This window comes from Carassius gibelio, chromosome B19 (assembly GCF_023724105.1).
Source record: "Carassius gibelio isolate Cgi1373 ecotype wild population from Czech Republic chromosome B19, carGib1.2-hapl.c, whole genome shotgun sequence".
NCBI lineage: Eukaryota > Metazoa > Chordata > Actinopteri > Cypriniformes > Cyprinidae > Carassius > Carassius gibelio.
This window is the reverse complement of record NC_068414.1, coordinates 10,141,441-10,168,124: the sequence shown is the minus strand read 5'-3', so window position 1 is coordinate 10,168,124 and position 26,684 is coordinate 10,141,441. Positions and strand designations below refer to the sequence as shown.

The 26,684-nt window shown below is 42.3% G+C and overlaps 2 protein-coding genes across 2 annotated transcripts in view; one reads left to right on the top strand and one right to left on the bottom strand.

The window, feature by feature from the left end:
- The window catches only part of LOC127979288 (uncharacterized), a 366,522-nt gene extending 365,177 nt beyond the window's left edge, over positions 1-1,345 (top strand). The window contains exon 2 of the mRNA XM_052584640.1: positions 324-1,345. The gene's annotated coding sequence lies outside the window, so the exon portion shown is untranslated. The remainder of the gene's footprint in view (positions 1-323) is intronic.
- A 10,393-nt stretch (positions 1,346-11,738) lies between these two features.
- On the bottom strand, positions 11,739-21,097 carry LOC127979588 (splicing factor 3A subunit 3-like). Its single transcript, XM_052585126.1, has 5 exons — positions 20,897-21,097; positions 20,528-20,638; positions 12,410-12,500; positions 12,022-12,058; positions 11,739-11,796 (listed from the first exon to the last, which is right to left on the bottom strand). The coding sequence occupies exons 1-5, from the start codon at positions 21,095-21,097 to the stop codon at positions 11,739-11,741; spliced, it is 498 nt and encodes a 165-aa protein (XP_052441086.1).
- Positions 21,098-26,684: the final 5,587 nt, after the last annotated feature.

Sequence of the window (26,684 nt, the reverse complement as noted above, 5' to 3'; positions counted from 1 at the left end):
TCTTATTAAGAAACCAAAAGTAGATCCTACTGTACTGGCAAATTATAGGCCTATTTCAAATCTTCCATTTATGTCTAAAATTTTAGAAAAAGTTGTGTCTGCTCAATTGAGCACCTTCCTGCATAAAAATGATCTGTATGAAGAATTTCAGTCAGGTTTTAGGCCCCACCATAGCACAGAAACTGCACTTGTTAAAATTACAAATGACCTGCTCCTTGCGTCAGATCAAGGCTGCATCTAATTTCTAGTCTTACTTGATCTTAGTGCTGCGTTCGACACCATAGATCATGACATACTCCTAGATCGATTACAAAACTATACAGGTATTCAAGGGCAGGCTCTAAGATGCTAGATCCTACCTGTCCGATCGCTACCATTTTGTTTACTTAAATAGGGAGTCATCTCATTTATCATCAGTAAAATATGGAGTGCCACAAGGATCCGTCCTAGGTCCCCTTCTATTTTCAATATACATGTTGCCCCTTGGTAATATTATTAGAAAATACGGAATTAGCTTTCACTGTTATGCTGATGATACTCAGCTATATATCTCAACGAGACCAGATGAAACTTCCCAATTATCTAAGCTAACAGAGTGTGTTAAAAATGTAAAAGATTGGATGACAAATAATTTTCTCCAATTAAATTCGGATAAGACAGAGATACTAATTATTGGACCAAAAAACACTACACAGAATCTTGTAGATTACAATCTGCAACTAGACGGATATACTGTTACTTCCTCTACAGTCAGAAATCTGGGTGTTATATTAGACAGTAATTTGTCTTTTGAAAATCATATTTCCAATGTTACAAAATCTGCATTCTTCCATCTTAGAAACATTGCCAAGCTACGAAACATGGTATCTGTTTCTGATGCAGAAAAGCTAGTTCATGCATTCATGACCTCTAGACTGGACTATTGTAATGCACTTCTAGGTGGTTGTCCTGCTTCTTCAATAAACAAGCTACAGGTAGTAGCAAGTCCTTACCAGGTCAAGAAAATATGATCATATTACCCCAATTTTACAGTCTCTGCACTGGCTACCTATTAAGTTCCGTATCAGTTACAAATTATCATTACTTCCCTATAAGGCCCTAAATGGTTTAGATCCTGCGTACCTAACTAGCCTTCTACCACGCTACAACCCATCACGCACCCTAAGGTCACAAAACGCTGGACTTTTGGTAGTTCCTAGGATAGCAAAGTCCACTAAAGGAGGTAGAGCTTTCTCACATTTGGCTCCCAAACTCTGGAATAGCCTTCCTGATAATGTTCGGGGTTCAGACACACTCTCTCTGTTTAAATCTAGATTAAAAACGCATCTCTTTCGCCAAGCATTCGAATAATAAATTGTGAGTGTAGTTGCATCTGATCAAAGGTGCATTTTTATTCATTAGCTTGGGTTAAACTAATTTTACTTTGTTGGATCAGCAACTATGTTATGATGTCTCTATTTTGTTTCTATGTTTCGCCACGGGATGGTAACTAAGATTTACACAAGCTCCAGTCTGGATCCAGAACACCTGAGAAGAGATGATGCTGACCCTCAGAGGACCTCATATGATGCTAACCCTGAATCAACAAACAGAACTAACAATTATTGCTAAATGTGTGACTGAATCATATAATAACTTAATTAATAATTTTGCTCTATATATAAATAAATCTAGCTGACTACGTCTTGTATTATAATTATTATTTTTATTTTTTCTAAAATCCTGTCAAATGTGGACAAACTACTAGCTACTACTAAATATTGTAGAAACATAATTTTCTGTAAAGTTGCTTTGTAACGATTTGTTTTGTAAAAAGCACTATACAAATAAACCTGAATTGAATTGAATTGAATTGAACTCTTCACAAAGTGGGTTATTGAAGAATAAGACTGCGTCTGAGGTGGCAGCAGTGGTTTTGGACAAACTGTTTTAATTTGGAGTTGTGGAAAGAATAATCACAGACCGAGGGAGGGAGTTTGTGAACCAGGTTATTATTATTTCTAACAAAGATTTGTGTTATTTGTCTTCAAAGTGCACACACATTATGGAGATGTAAATTGGCAAAACTCTTTTTTTAGGCCTCAAACATACTTTCTTTTGTTTAACCGCCATCCACTTATGACAGGGGTTCTCAACACAAAGCACAAATCACAGACAAATTGCTTTGAATCCTGAGGTAGGTATAGATGCTCGGATTGCCGAGGTGACAGCACTGCATAGTACTAAGGTAGTACTGGATACCCTTACTGACAAATCAGGCAAGATTCTCTGTCAAAAAACAATGGTTTCACAACTGAAACCCTTTTTGAGATGTAATATCAAGATGGATGGTGAGAAATAACATGTATATCTATTTGTGGATCTTTTTTAATTAAATCAGACACACTGGAAAGGGCTCCACACAAAAACTGGATGTGGCTTGGAGAATGGATAAATGGGTGTCATTGTGTTTTACTAAATTAGGGTTATTGTTCATACAATCTTTTTCAGTGCATATTGGGGACCATGACTATAGTAAGAAACCAGACACTTTAATAAAAAACATTTGTAAATAAATCCACTGTGTTCACAGAAATCGTTCCATTTCCCATAAATCGCTTCAAAATCTTGGAGCTGGAAAATATAATATAACAGTAGAATAGAGATTTTATTAAACAATTTTCTTTATTATTTATGGAAATGTCTCTGAGAATTAAGGAGGAAAAGGAACGGAAAAAGGCACTGATTAACTAAACAGACTAAAATAGACAGTGTCCACGAAATAAAAGTTTTCCATGGCTAAATGACGAATTTAACTAATTTGACCTACTAGAGACATAATGAAATAACTTCATAATGTTAATATTTGACTTTTTTGCTCTACGTTTTTAGATTCTTGACACTAGGATTGTACAGCTCTGTCGAGTTTTTGGTGGAACTGCTTTACTTGAATGTGTGCACACATTCATTCTGTAGTGGCAATCCTTTGTTGGCAAGAAAGCTGTGGATGACAGTCTCATTTTTTGCATGAAGGTAAATAAAATGCAATAATATTACTAAAAGACAATAACTGCAGCACTAATTATTCCCTAAAAAACAGATGTTGATGAGAATGACACGGTTCTTCTCCCAAGGATTGTTGGAGGAGAGAGCACAGAAAAGGGAAACCCACATTATGTGGGTATGTGGTGGTATACAAGAGATTTATGCTCCACACTGGTTAATACCTTCAGAGTAAAGCTTTTTGTGTTTTCCTTTTTTTCAGGTCTTGTATGGTTTGGTCAGTCAGATTTGAGTGTATTTGTCAAGACAAATCTACTTCAGAAGAGAACATGGTCATACTGAGGTATTCCGTGCATTGTACAGTGGATGCAGACAAACTTCAACAACAGTGGGGTTTTGGTTTGTACAGTAAGTTAAATAAATTAATGTTTGTTTGTTTGTTATGATTTGTGTATTAAACAAATTACTGAAATAAATGTTTTCTTTCATGTTTTATTTCATTAGATGGCAGAAATAGTATTCCGTAACAGAAGACCGGACCAAGACCGATCGGCACAAGCATGAGCCTCACGGACCCCTTCCAGGACCTGGTTGACACTTTGAGTCGAACACTCACCACTCTTCCGGCATCCCCATCACCTGCGAGCACTTCCGCTGACAACACCACCACTTCCACATCTGCCATGCACGCCGGTCCCATGGCCAAGCCGGCACCCTACTCTGGTTCGGCTGAGTATTGCAGAGGATTCCTGCTTTAATGCTTGCTGGTCCTGGAGATGCAACCGCACTTGTATCCCACCAAACGATCTAAAGTGGCCTTCCTGATATCTCAACTACAAGGTAAAGCGCTTCAGTGGGCTGATTCTATTTGGACACAGAATAACCCAGATGTCCAGTCTTATTCTAGCTTAATCGACCATTTCCGAGAAGTTTTTGACAAACCCGCTTGGGACTCTTCTATTGGTGAGAAGCTTTTTAAAACAAGGAAAAATGTCTGTCAATGAATATGCTCTTAAGTTAGGACTCTTGCGGCCACCAGCGCATGGAATAAGCAGGCCTTGCTGACCACCTATCATCAGGGATTGGAACTTTGAGTGCGGTTGCATCTCGCTGCATACGAGGATACCATAGGGCTCGAATGCTTCATTCAATTCTCCATCCGCTTCGCCACTCGTATGCAGTCATGCCTCGAAGAGCACCAGGGCCAGACGTATTCCAACTCACCATTCTGCCGACCAGAGACCATCAGCTCCCCAGAACCAGCAAGTGAGCCCATGCTCGTCAACTCTTATTGAGTCTTATTCTGATGCTGAATATCAAAGATGGCTGGCCCAGATTCTATGTCTCTACGCATCTATGCATCCCCGGGGCATATCATCTCATAATGCCCCATCTGTCCTCGTCCCATGGTGAGTGCCATTCTCCCCTCAATGTATCTTCCAGTTTCCGCCCTCTTCGATTCTGGGTCAGCCGGCAACTTCATCTCCGGCGCTCTCTGCCGGCAGCTCAAGCTCACTACCACGGCAATACCGTCAGCCTACCAGGTACACACAATAACCGGAAAACCATTGAGTCAAAGATGTATTCGTCATAGTGTTGGTCCCATAACCCTCCAAACCGGGCTACTTCATAAAGAGGAGATCCATCTTCTGGTTCTGGAGGAATCCACTGCTGACGTCATCCTAGGGCACCCATGGTTGGAGCAGCATAACCCAGTCATTTCATGGAAGACGGGCAAAGTCCTGAAGTGGGGTACCTCCTGTTTCCAGGGATGTATCACTGGATTCCCTGTTCCAGCCAAACTCTCCCCGGAACCTCTACCTGTCTGTATCACATCCATCGAGAGCCCAGTAGAAAAGCAATCCAATCCACCTGTTATGCCCCCTTCAGTGATTTATTCTGCCCCAAATAGGCCTCCAACCTGCCTCCACAATGGCCATGGTATTGTGCCATCGATCTGCTTCCGGGTGAACCAGTCCCTAAAGGAAGGATCTATCCCCTTTCCATCCCGCAAGAGAAGGCCAGGGAGGATTACATCAAGGAGGTGCTGGCGCAGGCTTACATCTGTCCATCTACCTCCCCTGCTGCATCCAGCTTTTTCTTCAAGGAAAAGAAGGATGGAGGCTTGTGGCCTTGCGTTGATTACCGTGCCCTCAACAACATAACAGTCAAGTTCCGTTACCCACTTTCCCTTGTCCCAGCTGCCCTGGAACATCTCCGTGGTGCCACTGTGTTCACCAAGTTGGACCTCCGCAGCGCTTACAACCTCATTTGGATACGTGAGGGGGATTGAGTGGAAAACTGCCTTCATCACCCCTACTGGCCACTATGAGAACTTGGTGATGCCGTATGGACTTGTCACTGGGGCACATCTTAGTCAGGTTGCAGAGGTCCTGCAATGCCTGAGGGCCTTGCAACTATGCCTCAAAGCCGAGAAATGCTCCTTCCTTCAGCCCTCGGTGCAGTTCCTTGGGTATAACATCGATAGCAGTGGCATCCGGATGGACGAGGGGAAGGTGAACACTGTCAAAAACTGGCCCACTCCTACCACCATCAAAGAACTACAATGATTACTCGGCTTTGCCAATTTCTACCAACACTTCATCCAGAACTACAGCTCCATCACCAACCCTCTCACTAGCCTCCTTCGTAATAAACTCAAGTCTCTGTCCTGGACCCCAGCTGCCACGGAGGCCTTCAACTCCCTCAAGGAGGCTATCACGACAGCTCCACTCCTGGTGCATCCTGACCCCAATCGACCCTTCGTCGTCGAAGTCGAACCCTAACCCTAACACGGCGCACTCAACTCATCCACTCGGCTCACACGTCTCTTGGCACTGGTCACCCGGGGGGTCAATGAAACCCTCTCGCTGCCAAGGGAACGCTTCTGGTGGCCCAACATGGCATTGGACATCAGAAGGTACATGCATGGATGTAAAGCCTGTGCCATCTCCAAGACTCCACGCCACCTACCATCAGGCAAGCTACACCCACTGCCCATCCCGAACCACCCGTGATGACACCTAGGGGTGGACTTCATCACAGATCTGACTCCCTCTGACAATAACACTTGTATCCTTGTCATTGTTCCCAGGTTTTCTAAATCATGTCATCTTCTCCCTCTGAAAGGTCTACCCACGGCCATGGAAATGGCCAAGTTAATGTTTAACCATGTATTCAGATACTTTGGCATTCCAGAAGACATCATCTACGACATAGGTCCCTGTTAGGATATCAGATGTTAATATATCCAAAGTTCATCGGAGGTGTAGAAACTTGATGGTGTATCTGATTAAAAACACAGGACAGATACCAGTCCTTTGCTCTCTTTTATTTTAAGTTCAAGATGATTATTCATAGACAATTCCCATAGCATGGAGATGGACAGATGTTAATCGATGGACAGGATGAACTGGATGGACAACATGTACAAAATGTACAAGATGTACAAGATGTTCTTAAGTCATTAACGCATCCTAAGGAAAGGACTCAAAGGACATGGTTGGGTGTCCATTCACACACCCACACCTTACCAAAGGAAGAGAAACAATGGAAGGATGTGAGGTCTACTTATAGACCTTGACCAGGAAGTGTATGGGTAATGTAGTGCACTTGCATGGGTATTGTAGTCTGCTTGGAATTGGGGGATATGTAATATAAATAAATATATGTCTTTCCATTAATAACGATGTCAGCTACTCTAACATGCCCATCCTGACTAGGTAAGAGACATACTACCCTACCCATGGTCCATGATGCTCTTGGGAGTTGAGAATCAATAACTAACACGACAGCAGAGTCATTTAGATTAGGTTGTTCTCGGTTCCATTTTTGACGGAGCTGCAGACCTGGTATATAATTTCAGATAAAGGATGTCTAGAACTGGTCCACGAGGACCTGGCTATGGTGCCAAGATCTCTGGCTAAAGAGCTTAGTGTTGGCATAAATCACCTGAGGTAGAGAAGAGTCTCGCCGCCCCATGAGGAGGAGATTTGGAGTGATTGGGGTCGAGATCTGAAATGTTTGAAGAGGCATAACCAAGTTGCTTCAGTCAAAACTGTTTGTAGGACTTCCTCTGATACTGTTTTACTGCCAAGTACCACCCGCAGAGCTGTTTTAACTGAACGGACCTCTCTTTCCCATGACCCCCAAAATGAGGAGCTTGTGGTGGATTAAACTTGAATTTAATCTGCTGACTTTCCAACTTGACTTGCAGCTAAATTGTAAGGTTTTGAAAAGCTTCCTTTAATTCTCTTGCAGCTCCAGGCCTTCTTCTCCTAGATATGAAGCGGCATAGGGCCATTAGAAATCTGTCCACATTTAAACTGCTCAACAAATCAAGATGCAGACATTGAGTTGGTCTGGCATGTAAAAAAGAATGCCCCATCTCTTCTCCATTCTACGGCCAATATTGACATGAAAGGGACCAAAACAGTCCATTCCGGTGGACAAAAAGGGAGGTTTAAACAACCGGAATCCAGTAATTGCGCCGGAGTTCTGAGAAAACTCTCTCTGGACCAGGATGGAATAGTTTCTCATCACAATCCTTGAAAATTAAATGGGTTAATGGATGTTTGGGGTCGAGTACAATTGGATTGACCATTCCAGGTTCCATATCCTCTACACATCTGAGCTTACCTTCCAATACAATAAATCCCGTTTCTTCATTGAATTCAGGAGAAAGTGTAAGGAGACAACTTTGAGGTTCAATAGGAAAACTTTGTTGCTGGGCCTTTCTAAAAAGAAGGGTTTGGACTGAAGAGTCCAAGCTCCTTTTACAGTATACTCCTCTACGTCCGCTACGTTCTCAAAACTCAGGCAATTTGATAATACCTAGAATATCAAAATCAACTGCGGGCGGCAGATCCTTTTCCTATTTGGCGCCTAAACTCTGGAATAACCTACCTAACATTGTTCGGGAGGCAGACACACTCTTGCAGTTTAAATCTAGATTAAAGACCCATCTCTTTAACCTGGCATACACATAACATACTAATATGCTTTTAATATCCAAATCCGTTAAAGGATTTTTAGGCTGCATTAATTAGGTAAACTGGAACCGGAACACTTCACATAACACCGTACTTTCTACATCATTAGAAGAATGGCATCTACGCTAATATTTGTCTGTTTCTCTCTTGTTCCGAGGTCACCGTGGCCACCAGATCCAGTCTGTGTCCAGATCAGAGGGTCACTGCAGTCACCCGGATCCAGTACGTATCCAGACCAGATGGTGGATCAGCACCTAGAAAGGACCTCTACTGCCCTGAAAGACAGCGGAGACCAGGACAACTAGAGCCCCAGATACAGATCCCCTGTAAAGACCTTGTCTCAGAGGAGCACCAGGACAAGACCACAGGAAACAGATGATTCTTCTGCACAATCTGACTTTGCTGCAGCCTGGAATTGAACTACTGGTTTCGTCTGGTCAGAGGAGAACTGGCCCCCCAACTGAGCCTGGTTTCTCCCAAGGTTTTTTTCTCCATTCTGTCACCGATGGAGTTTCGGTTCCTTGCCGCTGTCGCCTCTGGCTTGCTTAGTTGGGGTCACTTCATCTACAGCGATATCGTTGACTTGATTGCAAATTAAAACAGACACTATTTCAACTGAACAGAGATGACATCAATGAATTCAATGATGAACTGCCTTTAACTATCATTTTGCATTATTGAGACACTGTTTTCCAAATGAATGTTGTTCAGTGCTTTGGCGCAATGTATTTTGTTTAAAGCACTATATAAATAAAGGTGATTGAAGAGGTATCACAGGGGTCCTCCCTATGTTTTAGCAATAACTCACTTGTTGCAGACTGTAACTCTGACCATGATTTGAAACTGGAAGGATCTGGGAGTACGAAATGATCCACTTTTGTTAAGCCACAAAGGAGTGGCTTGCGGAGCTCAGGATCAGGACTAGCAGGTCTGGGCACTATATTTTTGGGCCATTCATGTGGAGGAAATTTCAGAAACATTGGGCCTTGTCGCCATCTATGAGCAGGTTTGGCTAACTCAACAAGAGTTTTACCTCTAGTAATGTCATCTGCTGAATTCTGTACACAAGGAATATACCTCCAAGAACAGCGATCAGTACATTACATTAATTCATTTAGCTGACGCTTTTATCCAAAGCGACTTACAATTGCTATATATGTCAGAGGTTGCACGCCTCTGGAGCAACTAGGGGTTAAGTGTCTTGCCAATGGCATGCGTCTTATCCACTGCGCCATCACCACCACCACCATCAGTAAGTTCCAGAATTTCAGTGACTCTATTAGCTACAAAAACTTTGTAACGGCAGGAGAGGGAATGCAGCCAAGACAAGACGGTTGTTGAATCTGACCAAAGGACAATATTTGTCAAAGGATGAGTCAATTCATTCTGCAGGAGTTTACAAAGCTGTGCACCTGTTAGAGCAGCGCAAAGTTCCAGACGAGGGATGGATATTTGCCTTTTAGGGGTCACTCAAGATCTTGCCATGATATAGTATGTACCACACCCTTGTCACTTTCCATTCGCAAATAGGCTACAGACCCATTTGCACTCTCTGAGGCGTCACAAAATATTTGCAACTCTCTGGATGCAATTTGATTGGAAGGCAAGGTTGAATAACATCTAGAAAGCTGTATCAATGACAGATCATGGAGCTCATTTTCCCAAGCCTTCCAGGCTTGTTGAATAGGATCTGGCATAAAGGGATCACCCCAGCCCCTGGACTTCATCCAGCATTGTAGTATGATGACTTTAGCTCGCGTTGTAAAGGGGGAGATGTAGCCCAAGGGGTCATACTTACTGGCGAAGACTTTATATATATATATTGCGCAGGGTTGTTGCTTTATACTACACAGCTCGGGATCGAAACCCCAATGAATCAGAGGGACAGTGCCAACTCATACCCAGAGCTCCTTCTTTAGGATCCAAAGATCTTGATTGATCCACAGTTCAGCACTTTCAGACCTAGCTTCAGGAGGAAGATGTCTGACAACATCAGGCTGGTTACTTGCCCACTGTCTGATTTCAAATCCTCCACTCCTCAGTAGAGAATGCTTTCGGTCTAGAAAGTTTTTTGCAGTTTGCACATTTGGGAAACTCTCTAAACAGTTGTCCACATAGAATGACTGAAGTACAGAATTCACTATATCTTCATATCCTCCTTGATGATCATGGACATGCCTTTGTAAAGCATATATTGCGCAACATGGACTACATACTGTGCCAAAGGGCAAAACTTGCCATTCGTAGATGTCAGGTGGGTTAGACCTCTGACCTCAGAAATGTTAATCCATGCATTTATGACCTCAAGGTTAGATTGTTGTAATGCTTTATTGGGTGGTTGTTCTACACGCTAAGTAAACAAACTACAGCTAGTCCAAAATGCAGGAGCAAGAGTTCTTATTTGAACCAGGAAGTATGACCATATTAGCCCAGTCCTGTCAACACTGCACTGGCTCTCTATCAAACATCGTATAGATTATAAAATATTGCTTATTACTTATAAAGCCCTGAATGGTTTAGCACCTCAGTATTTGAATGAGCTCCTTTTACATTATACTCCTCTACGTCCGCTACGTTCTCAAAACTCAGGCAATTTGAAAATACCTCGAATATCAAAATCAACTGCAAGCGGCAGATTCTTTTCCTATTTGGCGCCTAAACTCTGGAATAACCTACCTAACATTGTTCGGGAGGCAGACACACTCTTGCAGTTTAAATCTAGATTAAAGACCCATCTCTTTAACCTGGCATACACATAACATACTAATATGCTTTTAATATCCAAATCCGTTAAAGGATTTTTAGGCTGCATTAATTAGGTAAACCGGAACCGGAAACACTTCACATAACACCCTATGTACTTTCTACATCATTAGAAGAATGGCATCTACGCTAATATTTGTCTGTTTCTCTCTTGTTCCGAGGTCACCGTGGCCACGAGATCCAGTCTGTGTCCAGATCAGAGGGTCACTGCAGTCACCCGGATCCAGTACGTATCCAGACCAGATGGTGGATCAGCACCTAGAAAGGACCTCTACTGCCCTGAAAGACAGCGGAGACCAGGACAACTAGAGCCCCAGATACAGATCCCCTGTAAAGACCTTGTCTCAGACGACCACCGGGACAAGACCACAGGAAACAGATGATTCTTCTGCACAATCTGACTTTGCTGCAGCCTAGAATTGAACTGCTGGTTTTGTCTGGTCAGAGGAGAACTGACCCCCCAACTGAGCCTGGTTTCTCCCAAGGTTTTTTTCTCCATTCTGTCACCGATGGAGTTTCGGTTCCTTGCCGCCATCGCCTCTGGCTTGCTTAGTTGGGGTCACTTCATCTACAGCGATATCATTGACTTGACTGCAAGTAAAAACAGACACTATTTCAACTGAACAGAGATGACATAACTGAATTCAATGATGAACTGCCTTTAACTATCATTTTGCATTATTGAGACACTGTTTTCCAAATGAATGTTGTTCAGTGCTTTGACGCAATGTATTTTGTTAAAAGCACTATATAAATAAAGGTGATTGATTGATTGAAAGTCTCTGTTTCATATTTAAGACAGCAAATGCAAAAATAAGGAATAATGAAAGAGTAATACAAATGTACAAACTGCTCATTATCAAAAAGACAAATCAAATTTCTCCCAAACTGTGGGAAACACAAGAGGACTAAACTCTTTCACATTTCTGCTTCAGTATTCACGCTGTGAGTGTTTTGTGTGTTCAGACTCTTGTTTGTTGAGCTACAGAAGCCCCTGTCGCTTCAGATCCTCGTAAGTCTTCTTGTTGACCACGTTTCCGCTGGAGTCTTCATATTCCTCCTGCAAGATAAAAAATATAGATATTTTCTCTCTCTCTGAACTCACAAACATCCAGTCTGAAGATGTTTCAGCTTGAAATCTTCACTAATCTCTCTCCAAAAGGATCAAATCAAGCCTCTGAAACAGAGTTTTAACAGCTGATGAATGTTGGTTAAAGCAGATGCTTCAGTCGGAGCAGAGCTGAATGTGACTTCACTCAGTGTAATGTGTTTGAGAAGAACTCACCTCTCTAATGCTTTCTGTGACTTCAGCTTTGACCAGACTATACAGAGAACAGAGAAAAATACATTTAAGTTCAAGAACAGATACCATTAGGACCATTTTTTAGAGAACTTTTGGTGTTGATTATTAAGAGTCATCGATGTTCATTTTGTCAAAAAAATAAAATTAAATAGTATCTGTTTGTACCAACAAATAGCTAATACTGTCATGAGTTTGATCAAAAGGATAGAAATGTCCAACTACAACAAAACTGTTGATTCTGTTAACAGTTAAATAACAGCTTGACTGGAGATAGAAGAATGCTGTGTGATCATTTATTAACAGTAACTCATACTATACACTGCATGAACTGGGTGGTTTGTGTATATCTGTGATGAATTACTGTACTCACGGGACACTGCGTCCTCAATCTGGGTGACGTTGGCAAAGTGGGCAGTGTTAGGAATGCCCAAACAGCGCATGCCATGAGCGTGACGCCACTCCTGCAACACAGAAAACCGGGAACACCACAGCTGCTATAGGCTTTTCAATACACCAAACCAGTTACACGTACTTGTTCTTTTACATTTCTGTCTATACTCTACTGTGTAAGACACTAGCTGTTCTAAATTCCCTTTGCATGTTCATAGTGGAAGAACTATTATTATGAATGTGTGCTGCTAGTTGATGTGAGTTCATCATTCATCACCATTTCCTCAGGTGTTAATGTGCGTGATTGAATGTAAGTTTATTTAATCATTCCTGATCATAGGTCAGCTATGTTTACTTCATTGGGTTTAAATATTCAGCTTGTGTAATCGAAATTTACATTGTTTATAATGTTGTTATATTTAAGATATACCGTGATTCAAATGTGTATGCTCGCTATGTCAGGGTTTGGTAAGGGAGGAACTCAAGTGCAGACAGGGATCGGGTTACACACAGGATTTTATTAATACAAAAGGGGAAAACAAAACCCACGAGGGGGAAAACAAGGACTAGGGCAGATACAAAAATAACTAAACAGGACTGATTAGACAAGATAAACAAAGACTCAAAACTAGAGAACACTAACTACAAGTAAACACTCACGGTTATACAGGACACAATATTTCAAAGGGGTTACCAGGGTATAATCACAGGTGAGGAACAATCACAAATCACAATGAACCGACGCAAGACAGAGCACACTAGGAGATCTAAATAGGGAACAATTAAGACACGACAGGTGACACAGATAGGACAATCACGACACGACTAGGTTAACAAGGGGGGGCGGGGCAAGGGAACGAGACAACACCAGCACATGGCCCAAAGACAAGGCCATGTGCTTGTACACAAAACATGGGTCTGTCATGATCCTGCCTCAAGACTAGGAAAAATCAAAGACACGAGGGCAGAATCATGACAGAACCCCTCCCTCAAGGAGCGGCTTCCAGACGCTCCTCAAGGGAACATCAAACACGGGACATGACTGACATGACAGACTGGGACACAGACACAAACCAACAAGACATGACAAATAATAACAACGGCAAACATGAATACACAATGGCAGGGTTGGGGTGACAAATAAAAAAAAAACAAACAGGGAAGGGGAGGGGGCGGGACCGGAGTCTTAGGAGGGTGGGCCGAAGGCTGACGACGAGGGGTCCGGGCAGGTCTGGGTGGTGAGGGGTGGGAAGGGGTCTCGGGACAACTGACAGAGGACATGACAGGAGGAGTCACAGGACGAGGGACGACAACAGCTGGACGAGGGACGACTATATCAACGGGACGCGGGGGGACAACAGGACACATGACAACATCAGCTGGACACGGGGAGACAACATCTACTGGGCACGGGGAGACAACATCTACTGGGCTCGGGGGGACAACAGGACACGGGGAGACAACGGCTGGACACTCGGGACTTCTGGGGACAGGGTCTGGGGACAAGACAGGACTGACGGGGACTTCTAGGATCTGGACAAGACTAGACAAATAATCGGAGAAGGCTTTAGCAGCTAGGATAATTGGCATCTCCTTACGAGATGAGACAGACTGTACTAGAGTCTTTGCTGCAGAGTCGGCCGCGGCACTCTCCTCCGCTCTCACGACTGCAGACAGCTCTCTTCTTTGCCGGCTCGGGCACGCCAGTGCTCACCGCTGCTGGCTCGGGCACGCTCACCGCTGCTGGCTCGGGCACGCCAGCTCTCTCCGCTGCTGGCTCGGGCACGCCAGCTCTCTCCGCTGCTGGCACGGGCACGCCAGTGCTCACCGCTGCTGGCACGGGAGGAGACAGGGTCACAGGACCGGCAGGCCCCTTCTTCTTCCTCCTCGGGCGCGGTGCAGAGGCTACAGCTGGGTCAGAGGCGGGTTGGGGGAGTTTGGTCTCGGGCAGGGCAGCCTCGGACGCCGAAGACTCTGAAGCTGACTCCCATGAAAACCGTCTCCCTCGCTTGTTGGGGAGACTTAAGGTAGTGGGAGGTGCCTCAGGATCTTGGGAGGGACTTGCCTGATCCCCCAGGGTTGCCACGGCCAGGACACGACCCTCTGGGATCGTTGGCAGCTGGGTAGGTGGGGGGGACCTCTGTGGCTCCTCCTGGGAGATGCTCTTCCACAGCCGGGCATAATTTTGGAGGATCCATTCCCCCTCAGGCGAGTATGGGAGGGTGACCCCCTTCCTGTCGGTGGGGGATGACGTCCAGCACAGCCTCCGGAACTCCGCCTGACGCTGAAACTCAGAGGCCCTCCTGCCTGCTGAGTTCCTTGGTGGTCGGTTCATTCTGTCAGGGTTTGGTAAGGGAGGAACTCAAGTGCAGACAGGGATCGGGTTACACACAGGATTTATTAATACAAAAGGGGAAAACAAAACCCACGAGGGGGAAAACAAGGACTAGGGCAGATACAAAAATAACTAAACAGGACTGATTAGACAAGATAAACAAAGACTCAAAACTAGAGAACACTAACTACAAGTAAACACTCACGGTTACACAGGACACAATATCTCAAAGGGGTTACCAGGGTATAATCACAGGTGAGGAACAATCACAAATCACAATGAACCGACGCAAGACAGAGCACACTAGGAGATCTAAATAGGGGGAACAATTAAGACACGACAGGTGACACAGATAGGACAATCACGACACGACTAGGTTAACAAGGGGGGCGGGGCAAGGGAACGAGACAACACCAGCACATGGCCCAAAGACAAGGCCAGGGCAGAATCATGACACGCTATTGTTAATCCTCTCATGATGATTCATATATAATGTGACAGTAGCAAGTTTTAGTTCATTACATGTCTGTAATTTACATTTAGCAGATGTAAACTGATGATTGTTTATTCTGTTTATTTCAGAAAAACCACATTTAACACTTTGTGGCCATAATTTGTACAATATCCAGTCTTACTGGAGTAATGTTGTGCCATCTGCTGTGAACCCTAAAATACATCAGATAAAGAGTTGAACAGTGCCCTGTCTCCTGTCACACTTCTTACCGGAGTCCCGTGGTGGATTAGCATCAACACCCCTACCGATCTATTAGTCCTGTTAATTTTGGACTTTCGAGCCAGATGCTAGACTCACTTTGGTGATATGGAGCAACAGATCCTGCTTCATTCCCCTGATACGACAAACGGTGTTCGCACACAGGCGAGAGCACGTCAGCTTTCCACACGTCTGCAAGCTTATGATGTAGCCTTGCCGAAGTCTCTCATACCAGACCCTGTTCTTCATGACAGTTCATACCACTTACCAAGGACTGATTCTCCAGCAGCGCCGTTTGACCTCAGTGGACAGGCCGAGCCAGTCTCGACTGTGGAGCAGCTGCCCATGGGTGATCTATCGCTGGTGCTGTATGAAGAAGTTTCCGCTATGAGTCATCAGTTGGATGTTGAGAGATCTGTGGGTCATCCTAGCTCTTTAGTAGATCCTCCAGGGTATCACAGCGCATCAGAGTGTGATTCATTCAACAGTGGTGCTGCATCACCCTTGTTCCAGGTAGATGTTCAAGCCCAAACTATATCACCACCTGTAGTCAGACCGAAGGCTACTGCAGTCTCATCTGTCCCGTTTCCGCATTTAGGCCAGTAATTTCAAGCTCAAACAGCCCACATTGATATTTCTCAGCAGTCAGATTTGTGGCATGTAACACAAGGCACCCTTCTTGCTGCATATGGTACTACTTCAACATACCATGGTGCTCCCCCCCCTATCTGCGCCACATGTAATGCCACAGCAGGGGATTCTATTCAGCACAGCAGATTCTACATGTCAGCTTGCCTCCTCACTGCTACATACCGTTACTTCAGTTATATATATCAGTTACATATATATCAGTTGTATATCAGTTAAAGGCGCACATGCTGAGCCAAGCCACGCGACAGTCGTTCTCAGTGTCCGACCCGTATCGCCCTCCAATACAGACCGCTGGGTATCACCCTGCTCAGCCTCCTCTCTACACTCCTGTGCAGCCTGGGTATCCCCCTTCAGTGGTTCGCCAGCCACCACCTCCTTTTCTGGTTTACCAGCCTTTGTCAATTACACCCCAGCTACAACCAGTTCCCATTCCAGCCTTGCCTAAGCTTGTGAACAATAGAGAGGGAGTTCACAGACCTGAAGATGGCCTTGGATACTCTTCTCAATCCTCAAACAGAGCTTACAGGGCACTATAAATACAGGGTACTGATGGAGCAGTTGGTTCTTGAGGAAGCTAGGCTGGTTGCACAAGCATGTCGGCATCATCCTGCGCCTTATAAGGCAGCTATGATAGCATTGCAACGGCAGTATGGCCAGCCTCATCAACTGGCACAAAGCGAGATCACAGCCCTGCTGAACTCACCTGATATTAGAGTTGGGGATGCAAAGGCCTTTCAGAGTTTTGCACTAAATGTTGACTTGCTAGTTGGTATGCTGATGTCACTCGAGGGGCCACAGGGAGGAGAGCTCTCTTGTACAGGGCATGTCAATAGATTACTCAGTAAATTGCCCAAACTCTACCAAGACAACTTTATAGAGCATTCACAATTGCGAGGTCGATTGCACACTGACAGCCTCAATCCATATAACCTACATGACCTTGCTGACTGGTTGAAGGTCAAGGCAGAAGCAAAGTGTTTATCTGCCAAGATGGTGCAGCGCTACAAGCCAGAGAGAGTACATGTCTCACGTAAGGACCGCCAGTCTGTACCCAAGCCCCAGACTCGATCCACTGCAGTCTATCATGGCAGTGAACAGCCCATGGAAGCTTGCACAGGACAGTCTATCCATACCAATGCTGCTAATGCTCAATAATCAGCCAGGAGACTGAAGCGTTTGTGTCTGTTCTGTAAGAGTCAGGAGCATTACCTGTCACAGTGTAGCAAAATCACTGAGTGCTCACCTGATCAGATTCTGAAGTGGATAAAGGATGTATCGGAGTATCATCCTTCCTGCAGCAGTCCAGCAGCTTGGAATTGAGGGAAGAGAAGAGATTATGGCCCTTCGCACCATCCAACATGATATCAGAGAATTGAAGGGGCAGTCGATATGTTCCACCAAGTGAGACTCCTATCAGAGGATAGACCCCTTCTGAGGTTAATCTGGAGGAATATGCAGAAGGACCTGCTGGACATCTATGAATGGCAAGTCTTGCCTTTGGGGACGACCTGCAGCCCCTGCTGTGCCACCTTTGTGATGCAGATGCACGTTCACTGCCAACAGTTCAGGAATGAAGAAGTGTTGCAGTCCATAGAGCAGAGCTTCTACGTGGAAAACTGCCTACAGAGCCTTCCCACTGCTGAGGAAGCCAAGCGACTAATTGACAAGATGAGACCTCTCTTAGCCTCCGAGGGCTTTGAATTCAGACAGTGGGCTACTAATATCCCTTCAGTTGTCCAGCACCTCCCATCTAAGGCTTGTTCAGAGAGAATCTAATTGTGGTTATGGCAAAATCATTCAGACCCATTGGAGCCAGCTCTTGGCTTAATGTGGCACTGCCTAGAAGACAGCCTGGGTTACAAGCATTGTACACTAGCAGAGGATCACCCGACCATGAGGTATTTTTATAAGGTCTTGGCAACACAATATGACCCTCTAGGATCCTCCATTCCTTTCACCATACGAGCCAAAGTTCTCGTTCTGAGACTCTGGACCAAACTGAGGGATTGGGACAATCCGAATCTTCCTGCAGACCTGCTGGAGAAGTGGAACATATGGGAGAATGGGCTGCCTGATCTCTGTAAGCTCAAGCTTCCAAGGTGCTATCTTCCTGTCAACTTTTATGTGGAGAAATCAAGTTTAAGCCTTTATGTGTTTGGCTACGCATCTGAGGTTGCTTATGGATCGGTGGCTTATCTCCATGCCGAGCTGCAAGGTAAGATCCACACCACCTTTCTCATGGCTCACTCTAGGGTAGCCCCCAAGCGTCAGCTATCAATGCCACGTCTCGAGCTCTGTGCAGCATTGACTAGTGCTTAGCTTGCACAGTTTCTCAGACAGGAGCTAACTCAACTACGTTGCTCACCTGGATACAGTCTGAGTCCTGTAGATACAAGGTGTTCGTTGGGACAAGGGTGGCAGAAATACAAGAGTTGACTGAGCTCCACTCTTGGTGATACATTGATTCATCGAATAACCCGGCGGACGATATTACCAGAGTAAAGACGCTCATGGAGCTGGCGAACTCTGACATCTGGAGTTGAGGTCCAGAATTCCTCCGTGAACCACCAGACTGTTGGCCAGTCAAGCCCCTTGTAGAGGCCAGAGAAGATACCTCAAAAACAAGGAAAGCCGTATTCTGTGGATGCATATCAGTATACCTCTTGGAGTGCCTTAGTCAACGCGACCTACCGGTCCCTCCATGGGGCGGCCACCCAAGATACTAGTAAAGCATCCTTAGAATAAAGGCGTGCAGAAGCTCTCATCTTAAGTCAATGTCAGGAGGAATCCTTCTCAGAGGAGTTCAAGGCTTTAAAATTAGGGAACCAGGTGCCCGCAGCCAGCCGTCTCAACACACTTGCACCCGAGTTTGACCCTGAGTTCTGTCCAATTCGTGTGGGAGGTAGGCTACAGCGATCGATGTCTTTAGCAAAACCGAGATACACCCAGTGGTTCTAGATCCCCATCATCAGGTGACTAAACTCATTGTTAAGCACTTTGATGAGCGTTTACTCCATCCAGGACCTGATAGGGTCTTCGCAGAGCTACGTTGCCATTTCTGGATCCTAAGGGGCAGGCAAGTCATCAAACGACACCAGAGAGAGTGTGTAAAGTGTCAGAAGTGGAGAGCTAAGCCGACTCTACCTATTATGGCTGACTTACCCACAGCTGAGAGAAGCTTTCAAGGAGATGGAGCCCAGACTGCAGGAGTAGCTGGCTAGCTATCAAATTACTTTTAGGATGAATCCTTCCGGCGCACCCCACTTCAGAGGCACATGGGAAAGGGAGATCCAATTTGTAAAGTCTGTACTACGAGTAGTCATCAGGAGTCAGTCTGTGCCTGAAGATGTCTTGCAGACTGATCTGATCGAAGTAGAGGGTATCCTGAACAGCAAGCCCTTGGGATAACGTTTCATCTGACGTGACAGACTTGGATCCAATTAACCCGAATATGCTTCTCATGGGGCGGCGAGACGCCTTGGTTCCCTAGGTGATCTACACCCCTGAGCCCTTGTCCAAGCGTCGTTGGTGTCATTTCCAGAATCCAGAAATCGATCATTTCTGGTCTTACTTTACACAACACTACCTACCGGGTTTCCAGACTCACCAGAAATGGCAGCGGGTAACTCAAGATCTAGCTGGGAACACGGTGGTAATGATAATCGACCCGCAGCTTCCCAGAAGTTTCACTTTCACTAGCCGCTTGCACCACCATTTCATCAGGTGTTAATGTGCGTGATTGAATGTAAGTTTATTTAATCATTCCTGATTATAGGTCAGCTATGTTTACTTTTTTTTTTTTTTTTTTTTTCAGCTTGTGTAATCAAAATTTACATTGTTTATAATGTTGTTATATTTAAGATATACCATGATCCAAATGTGTATGCTCGCTATTGTTAATGCTCTCATGTTGATTAATACATAATGTGACAGTAGCAAGTTTTAGTTCCATTACATGTCTGTAATTTACATTTAGCAGATGTAAACTGATGTTTGTTTATTCAGTTTATTTCAGAAAGACCACATTTAACACTTAGTGGCCATAATTTGTACAATATCCAGTCTAATTGGAGTAATGTTGTGCCATCTGCTGTAAACCCTAAAATACTTTAGATAAAGATTTGAACAGTGCCCTGTCTCCTGTCACACTTCTTACCGGAGTCCCGTGGTGGATTAGCATCAACACCCCTACCGATCTATTAGTCCTGTTCACTAGCAGGTATTTTATTTCATGATAAGAGTAGATCTCTCATTAGCGCACGATTAGACCCGAGTAAAGGTGCCAGAAAACATCTGTAAACTGCATTAAATGTCAGTAAAATCACTGACTTAATTGTAAACTGAGATCCTGCTTGATTGATACATCTGCTGGAGGAGGATCATTTTTCTTGCAAACTTACTGCAAAGTGTCTCTGGAAGGCTTTGGGTCCTCTGTACGTGTAATTCCCACAGATCTCACAGTTGTAATTGATGTTCAGGCCGTGCAGCTTGTACAGCCAGTATGGAATCGGCTAAAGACAAAAAAAAGACAAGGTTAATGACACACTAGAAGTGTTTTAACACTAGAGCTGTGTGAGGTTTGAAATAGTGAATAGTGAGTTAAAATACTAGAAATGTTATGTACAAAGACCCAAGTCTTAATGATCACTACTGTTTATTATGTTTTTGGAGTATTATCTGAATGTCTAATTTGAATTAAAAAAACAAAACAGTTTTCTGATTCAATCTCTGATGAACACTATAAATAACTACAACAGATCTAAATGCACCTTTCCGTCCCAGCCGAGCGGCAAGTTTTTGGGGTTGTATATGATCTCATTGTCTTCGTCTTCACTCTCGCTCTCGCTGGGCTGCTCTTCATCCTCTTCGTCTCGCTCCTCTCCTGTGCGCGCCTGCTTCCTCTGGACGTTCTCATGGGTCAGCTGCCTTTGCTCCTGCAGCACACAACGAAAACACACACGCTTCAGCATCACTGCAGACTATTCACACCAGCGGCACCAAGCCGAAACCACTCGTTAAAAAAGACAATTAGTAGAGAAAACACTGAAATACATATTGAAGAGGATTTACTCAAAAATAACAAAAAGATCTGACACTAGATCTATTCCAACAATTCAATGTGGTTGAATTTTCTATTTCTAATGGAAAAAAATAAACAATGTTTATGATTTATCACCTCCCATCAATGTTTAACATCTTTTGCAGGGTCTTTATTTTATAAGACATATCTAAATAGGGATTAGAAAAGATTTACATACTTGCTTCCTAAGATATCACACCTATTTACAGATGCCATTGTAATGATATAATCAATGTTATTCACTTCATCTCTCAGTGGTTTGTAATGTTGTGAATGTGTATATATTCACTATAAATATTTTACAAATATTATAGTATAATGTGAAATGAGAGGATACTAAACATAAAACTACAGCAGACAGACGGCTTAACGTGAAAATCTCCACATATTCATAAATCTGAGCTTTAAGAAAAGCAAATTTTATTTTATTTATTTATTTATTTTAATCCAAGTAATATCAATCAAACTGCAGTTGGGTTGCATTGATTAAGTAATAACTTAAAAATTATAGGTGACTTACAAAATTAAAGTTCATTGAAAGTATGTGTTTTTATATAGCCTATCAAAAGATCAGACATCTGATTGATCTGGTCTCTCAGCTGATGAACAGAGAAAAGTTTATTTATCAAATAGACAACAATACAACATGAAGCAGTTATTACAGCCAATCAGATGTTATCATGATCATTTACATAAATTATGCAATGCTTGTGAACAAGGCAGAATGTACTCAAATATACAATCGTGATAATAATAAGTAATCATATCAGGGATATCACATTTTTTCTTGCTCATTGTTACTCATTGCGCATGGTACTGTGATGACATGTGTCTAATGGTAAGACTATATTTAATTGTACATCATTAGCCTTGTTTTAACACCTGCTAAATGTGTCCATGTAAATTAAAATATATCTTCTAAAGGTACTTCAAAGAAAACAATGGTATTGTCAAAATAAATAACACAAAGTTCCCTCCTCATAAAGAGCATCTGTTTTGTGAGCTCAAAATGACTGAATCGTAAGTCAGTCGTAATGACGACATATTGCAGTAATAAAGATATACTCATAAAAACCGGCTGCATAGGCATGGGGCAGATGAGGTCTCAAACCCCCTCCCCTATTCAAAGGGGCTCCACCTTTACATGATTCACTTCCTTTACACCTCTTTCAAACCACCTCTCTTCTCTATCTAGGATTCTCACTTCTTGGTCATGACAATTGTAGACTGCAGAAGACTGCCAGATCCTGCTCAGAAGAATTTATACATCTATGCTGCACCATGCGTCGATAAAGCGGATGTTGTGTTTCTACTATGTATAAATCCTCACACTCCTCACTACACTTAACAGCATATACAGCATTACTTCTTTGATGTCTCTGGTGGGATATGTAACACACTGTCCGTATTTTCGTAGTTAATGGGAAAGATTTGCTTTATTAAACTCCCAGAGAATGCTTAAAACAGAGTCCAGATGTTTTGTCTTTCTGTCTCTGTGATCTGATCAGCAAGTTTCTGTAAAGCTGAGCTCACATGCGCTTGCGGAGGAATGTAAACACTCACAAGAATGATTGAGTGAAACTCCTGCAACGAATAGAACAGCTTGTGTTTCTAGATCAGGACAGCACATCTTCTTTAACAGAGTTACACATCTATACACCACCTTTCATTGAGGTAAAAGCTCTAAACAGCTGAAAGCCAGGCAGATGGAGCACACTGTCTGGAATGGCTTCATTCAGCCAGGTTTCCGTGAAAGACAGAGCAGCAGAAGTGAGAAATCCTTATTTGTCCACGAGAGCAGAAGAAGTTTGTTCATTTTGTTGGGTAGAGAGCAGTGATTTGCCAGATGGATGCTAGGCAATGCTAGGAAGCGTTCAAAATCAAGCTTCCTGAGCTTGATGAGTGCACCAGCTGTCTTCCCCCGTCTGCGCTTCCTGAAGCATTTGATCAGCACCACTGCTCCACCAACTACAACGTTCAGCAAAACATCAGAATAAATGAAAACTGATCGGAGATTTTGTGGCATGTTCTGCCGAATGTTCAGCAGTATTGAGTATGAAAAACAAAAACCAGGAAAAAATGACAAAAACAGCAAAACAACTGGAGAACAAAGCACCTCGGCTGCCATGTGCGGTGCCATCAGGACACTTAATCAATCTCCCTTCTCTTAATCTTCACCCATGTATCGTCCACAAATCTGAACCAGTGGCTTGGATTCGCCCCACTATACGTGGCCAAAGTTTTTCTTCCACTTCCTACATGTAGGGATCGGCCACTAAATGTGGTACAGGGGGAGCAGTAACACCATCTACTCTGGCATGTGTTACACATCTAATCTCGTAATAATATGATTGCTCACTCTAGAGGTCTATTGGTCATGTGACTTTTGTGGATATATTTGCCAGAGTTACTTCCTGTTTTTATAACTGATAATGGTGTTTGGATAAACACCGAAAAATCTTTTTAAGCTTTTTTTAGTCCAGTGATTTTAATAAAAATATATATATTTTTGGAATGTTTTAACACCTAGATGGTTTAGTTTATTTACACAGACAGATGGAAATATACTGGAAAATATAATTCAATATATTAATACATTCCCATAAATGGGAAACTCATGCTTATGTTTTTCAGTATATTGCAATATATTCATGGACCATGTGTGGCTGCATATTGATACAAAACACAAATATATATATATATATATATATATATATATATATATATATATATATATATATATATATATATATATATATATGTGTGTGTGTGTGTGTGTGTGTGTGTGTGTGTGTGTGTGTGTGTGTGTTTAAAAACACATATAGCAATGAATAAAATGTTTACATGTAATAGCTTTAATGAAACACTCAATTAATTTCTCAACAATTAATTAAATAATCAAAGAGTAAATACTTGATTTTATATAAAGCTGAACGGCGAGCGTGATTTCACCAAGTACAACATGTTCCTGGATCAACATTCAAATCAACCAATCAGAATTGAAATTGAACTTTTCATGAAATACCTGTTTTAGGTTTACAACCATAGTTAGGTGCTTCTACCCCCTTGTCAATCAGCTGTCATTTCCAACTGATTTTAGAAATAAATTATTGGTAGGGTTATGTTTAGGGGTAGGCACTGGGTTAAGTCTATATTTCTGGACAATAATGTTGATCCAGGATCATCAGAAGATGTTGATCCAGGAACATATCTTACTGTTTGCATAGATACACATTTGGAATATGAAAACATGTATGATGATTTATAAGAAAAGATACCTGAAAGATTTACTAAAACAAATATAAGAAGTTTTGTAATTTTAGATAATTAGATGCCTTGTTAAAGTCATGGCAACATGGTGGGTAAAAAAAATGGGATTTGACATTTATAACATAGTTGTGTGCTTTATGTACTATGAATAAATACAAATACATGTATGACAATATATATTTTCGTCATAACTGAGTACAAATAATTATACATACATGTTTCCATATGTGAATGTATGGTACATATAAGTTCCAATATATCTACACACACACAATACCATATTTTATTACATTTACATTACGGATGGCACGGTTCACAAAAAAACAAACAAAAAAAAAACGAACCGTTAGGTTCACCACACACGGTTCGGCATGTGCTGGACCGCGGTTCAACTTAAATCTGACAATGCATTTGTAATATGGTTTGCTATAAATAACCCGTAAAACAACAAGGTTTCAGCTAATATATGTTTCTGTTGATGCATGCGCATCCTGGATTCCCAGACATAGAAAAACGTGGCCAAACCACGCACTCATGTTCTATGTGAATGCCTTTTGATGGAATATGAGCTGTCATTTATTCTGTCATACACAGATGAGACCTGAACAGCACACGTTGATATCTGTGTTTAAACTAAATTCATTCAACCTTTGTCAGTTTAGAGCCAGGGGACGAGAGCTTGCATGTGCAGTGTAAAGATTTGTGCATGCGCTCATCCGTAGTCCGATAACCCACCTCAGAACACGCGCAAAAATAAGCTTTGTCTGAATTAAAGTGATTAATTAAAATAGACAAATTCTCACAAAAATTATGTCAAAATGCCAATTTTGGTAAGTATACTACAGCAGACATAGCCAGCTAAACGTAGGCCTACTGTATCAGTGCACTGCATCAGTGCATTCTCTTAAAGGGACAGCACTTTTTTTATATATTAATCAAACAGCACTAACAAAGAAATCACTCACTGCTGTTGATTAAAAAGCTTTTGTAACGTTAATAAAGAACAATCTTTAATTTATACAGTCAAATATGTGATGCTGTTTTACATTTGATTACTTTTTTCAATTTCTGTACCTAAAAACTAATGCTAGACCTCCCTAAATAAATAAAAAACTGAAAATCACTGTTTATTTTATTGGTATATTTACTGTATTGTATTTATTTTTGCTGTTGCTTGTAATTACAATAGATAGATATATAGTTTCTCCATAAACATAGCACAACCATAGCAACCATACCGAGACCGTGACTCTAAAACCGTGAAACAAACCAAAATATGAAAATGTTGAACCGTTCTACCTCTAATTTACATCTATGTTTTATGAACGATATTATTGAATATAAAATTGCATATATTTCAGTATATAAGTAAACATTGTCACATATTTTTCAATATATAAAAAGTAGCAAATCCTTATGTATTACTCTGTTGGAACATATTAACAAAAAATATTATTCAGAAAATGTTCTATATGCAACAAATGATTTAATTTATTAAATCATTAATATTAATATATGAGGAAATATTTTCTTTATATAAGGGAAAAATGTTCTGTTTAATGCAGTTTCATGTAAACTGTCACACTGTTTTATTCACATCTCCGGTGTATAAAAGTGTCACTAATAGAAATAACTTAGCACTTTTGTCTTTAACCAAAGTTTATTCAGTATCTTCAGCATATATCATCTTTGAATGTGTTTAAATATTCAAAGTTTTAAAGATACTGTATAAAAACAGAGAAACTTGAAAGGATGGTCAGATGTGCATCTGGCATCTCAGCTTTGTTGTTTTCACCAATAAAGTTTAATTTTGGCATCTGGAGCTCTTTGATTCGAGCAATTTATGCAAATAAGAGAATACTTTTCTCCACACTAGGATCAGTTATTTGAAAGCTATTGATTGTTCTCAGCCTCGTAGAAGCTATCAATGACAGTATTAAGTTTGTTGCTGAATAAGCCAAGAGGAGAAATAGTGGCAACCAAAAAAAAAAGGCTTTGCCCTTTCCTTGATTTCTGTGAGTCACAGATGCCTCTCTGTAACAAAGAGGACAGCCATTGCATGACTGATAGCATGAGCCATTTCTTTGTTTGTGCAGAGGTTGAGATCCGTCTCTGAATCTAATCTCTCACCATGGTCCAGTCTTGCACCCCATGGTTCTGACCTGCCTCTGTCTTGGCCTTGCCTTCCAAACCAAATGTAACTATAC

Bases quoted from the DNA above. Each gene is read 5' to 3' on its own strand.
- LOC127979588 (XM_052585126.1), bottom strand. From the start codon at position 21,097: ATGCTGAAGCGTGTGTGTTTTCGTTGTGTGCTGCAGGAGCAAAGGCAG. The intron at 20,639-20,896 runs GTGCATTTAGAT...TTTTGTCTTTAG, and splicing joins CGCTCGGCTGGGACGGAAAG to CCGATTCCATACTGGCTGTA. The intron at 11,797-12,021 runs GTGAGTTCTTCT...TTTATCTTGCAG, and splicing joins TCACAGAAAGCATTAGAGAG to GAGGAATATGAAGACTCCAG.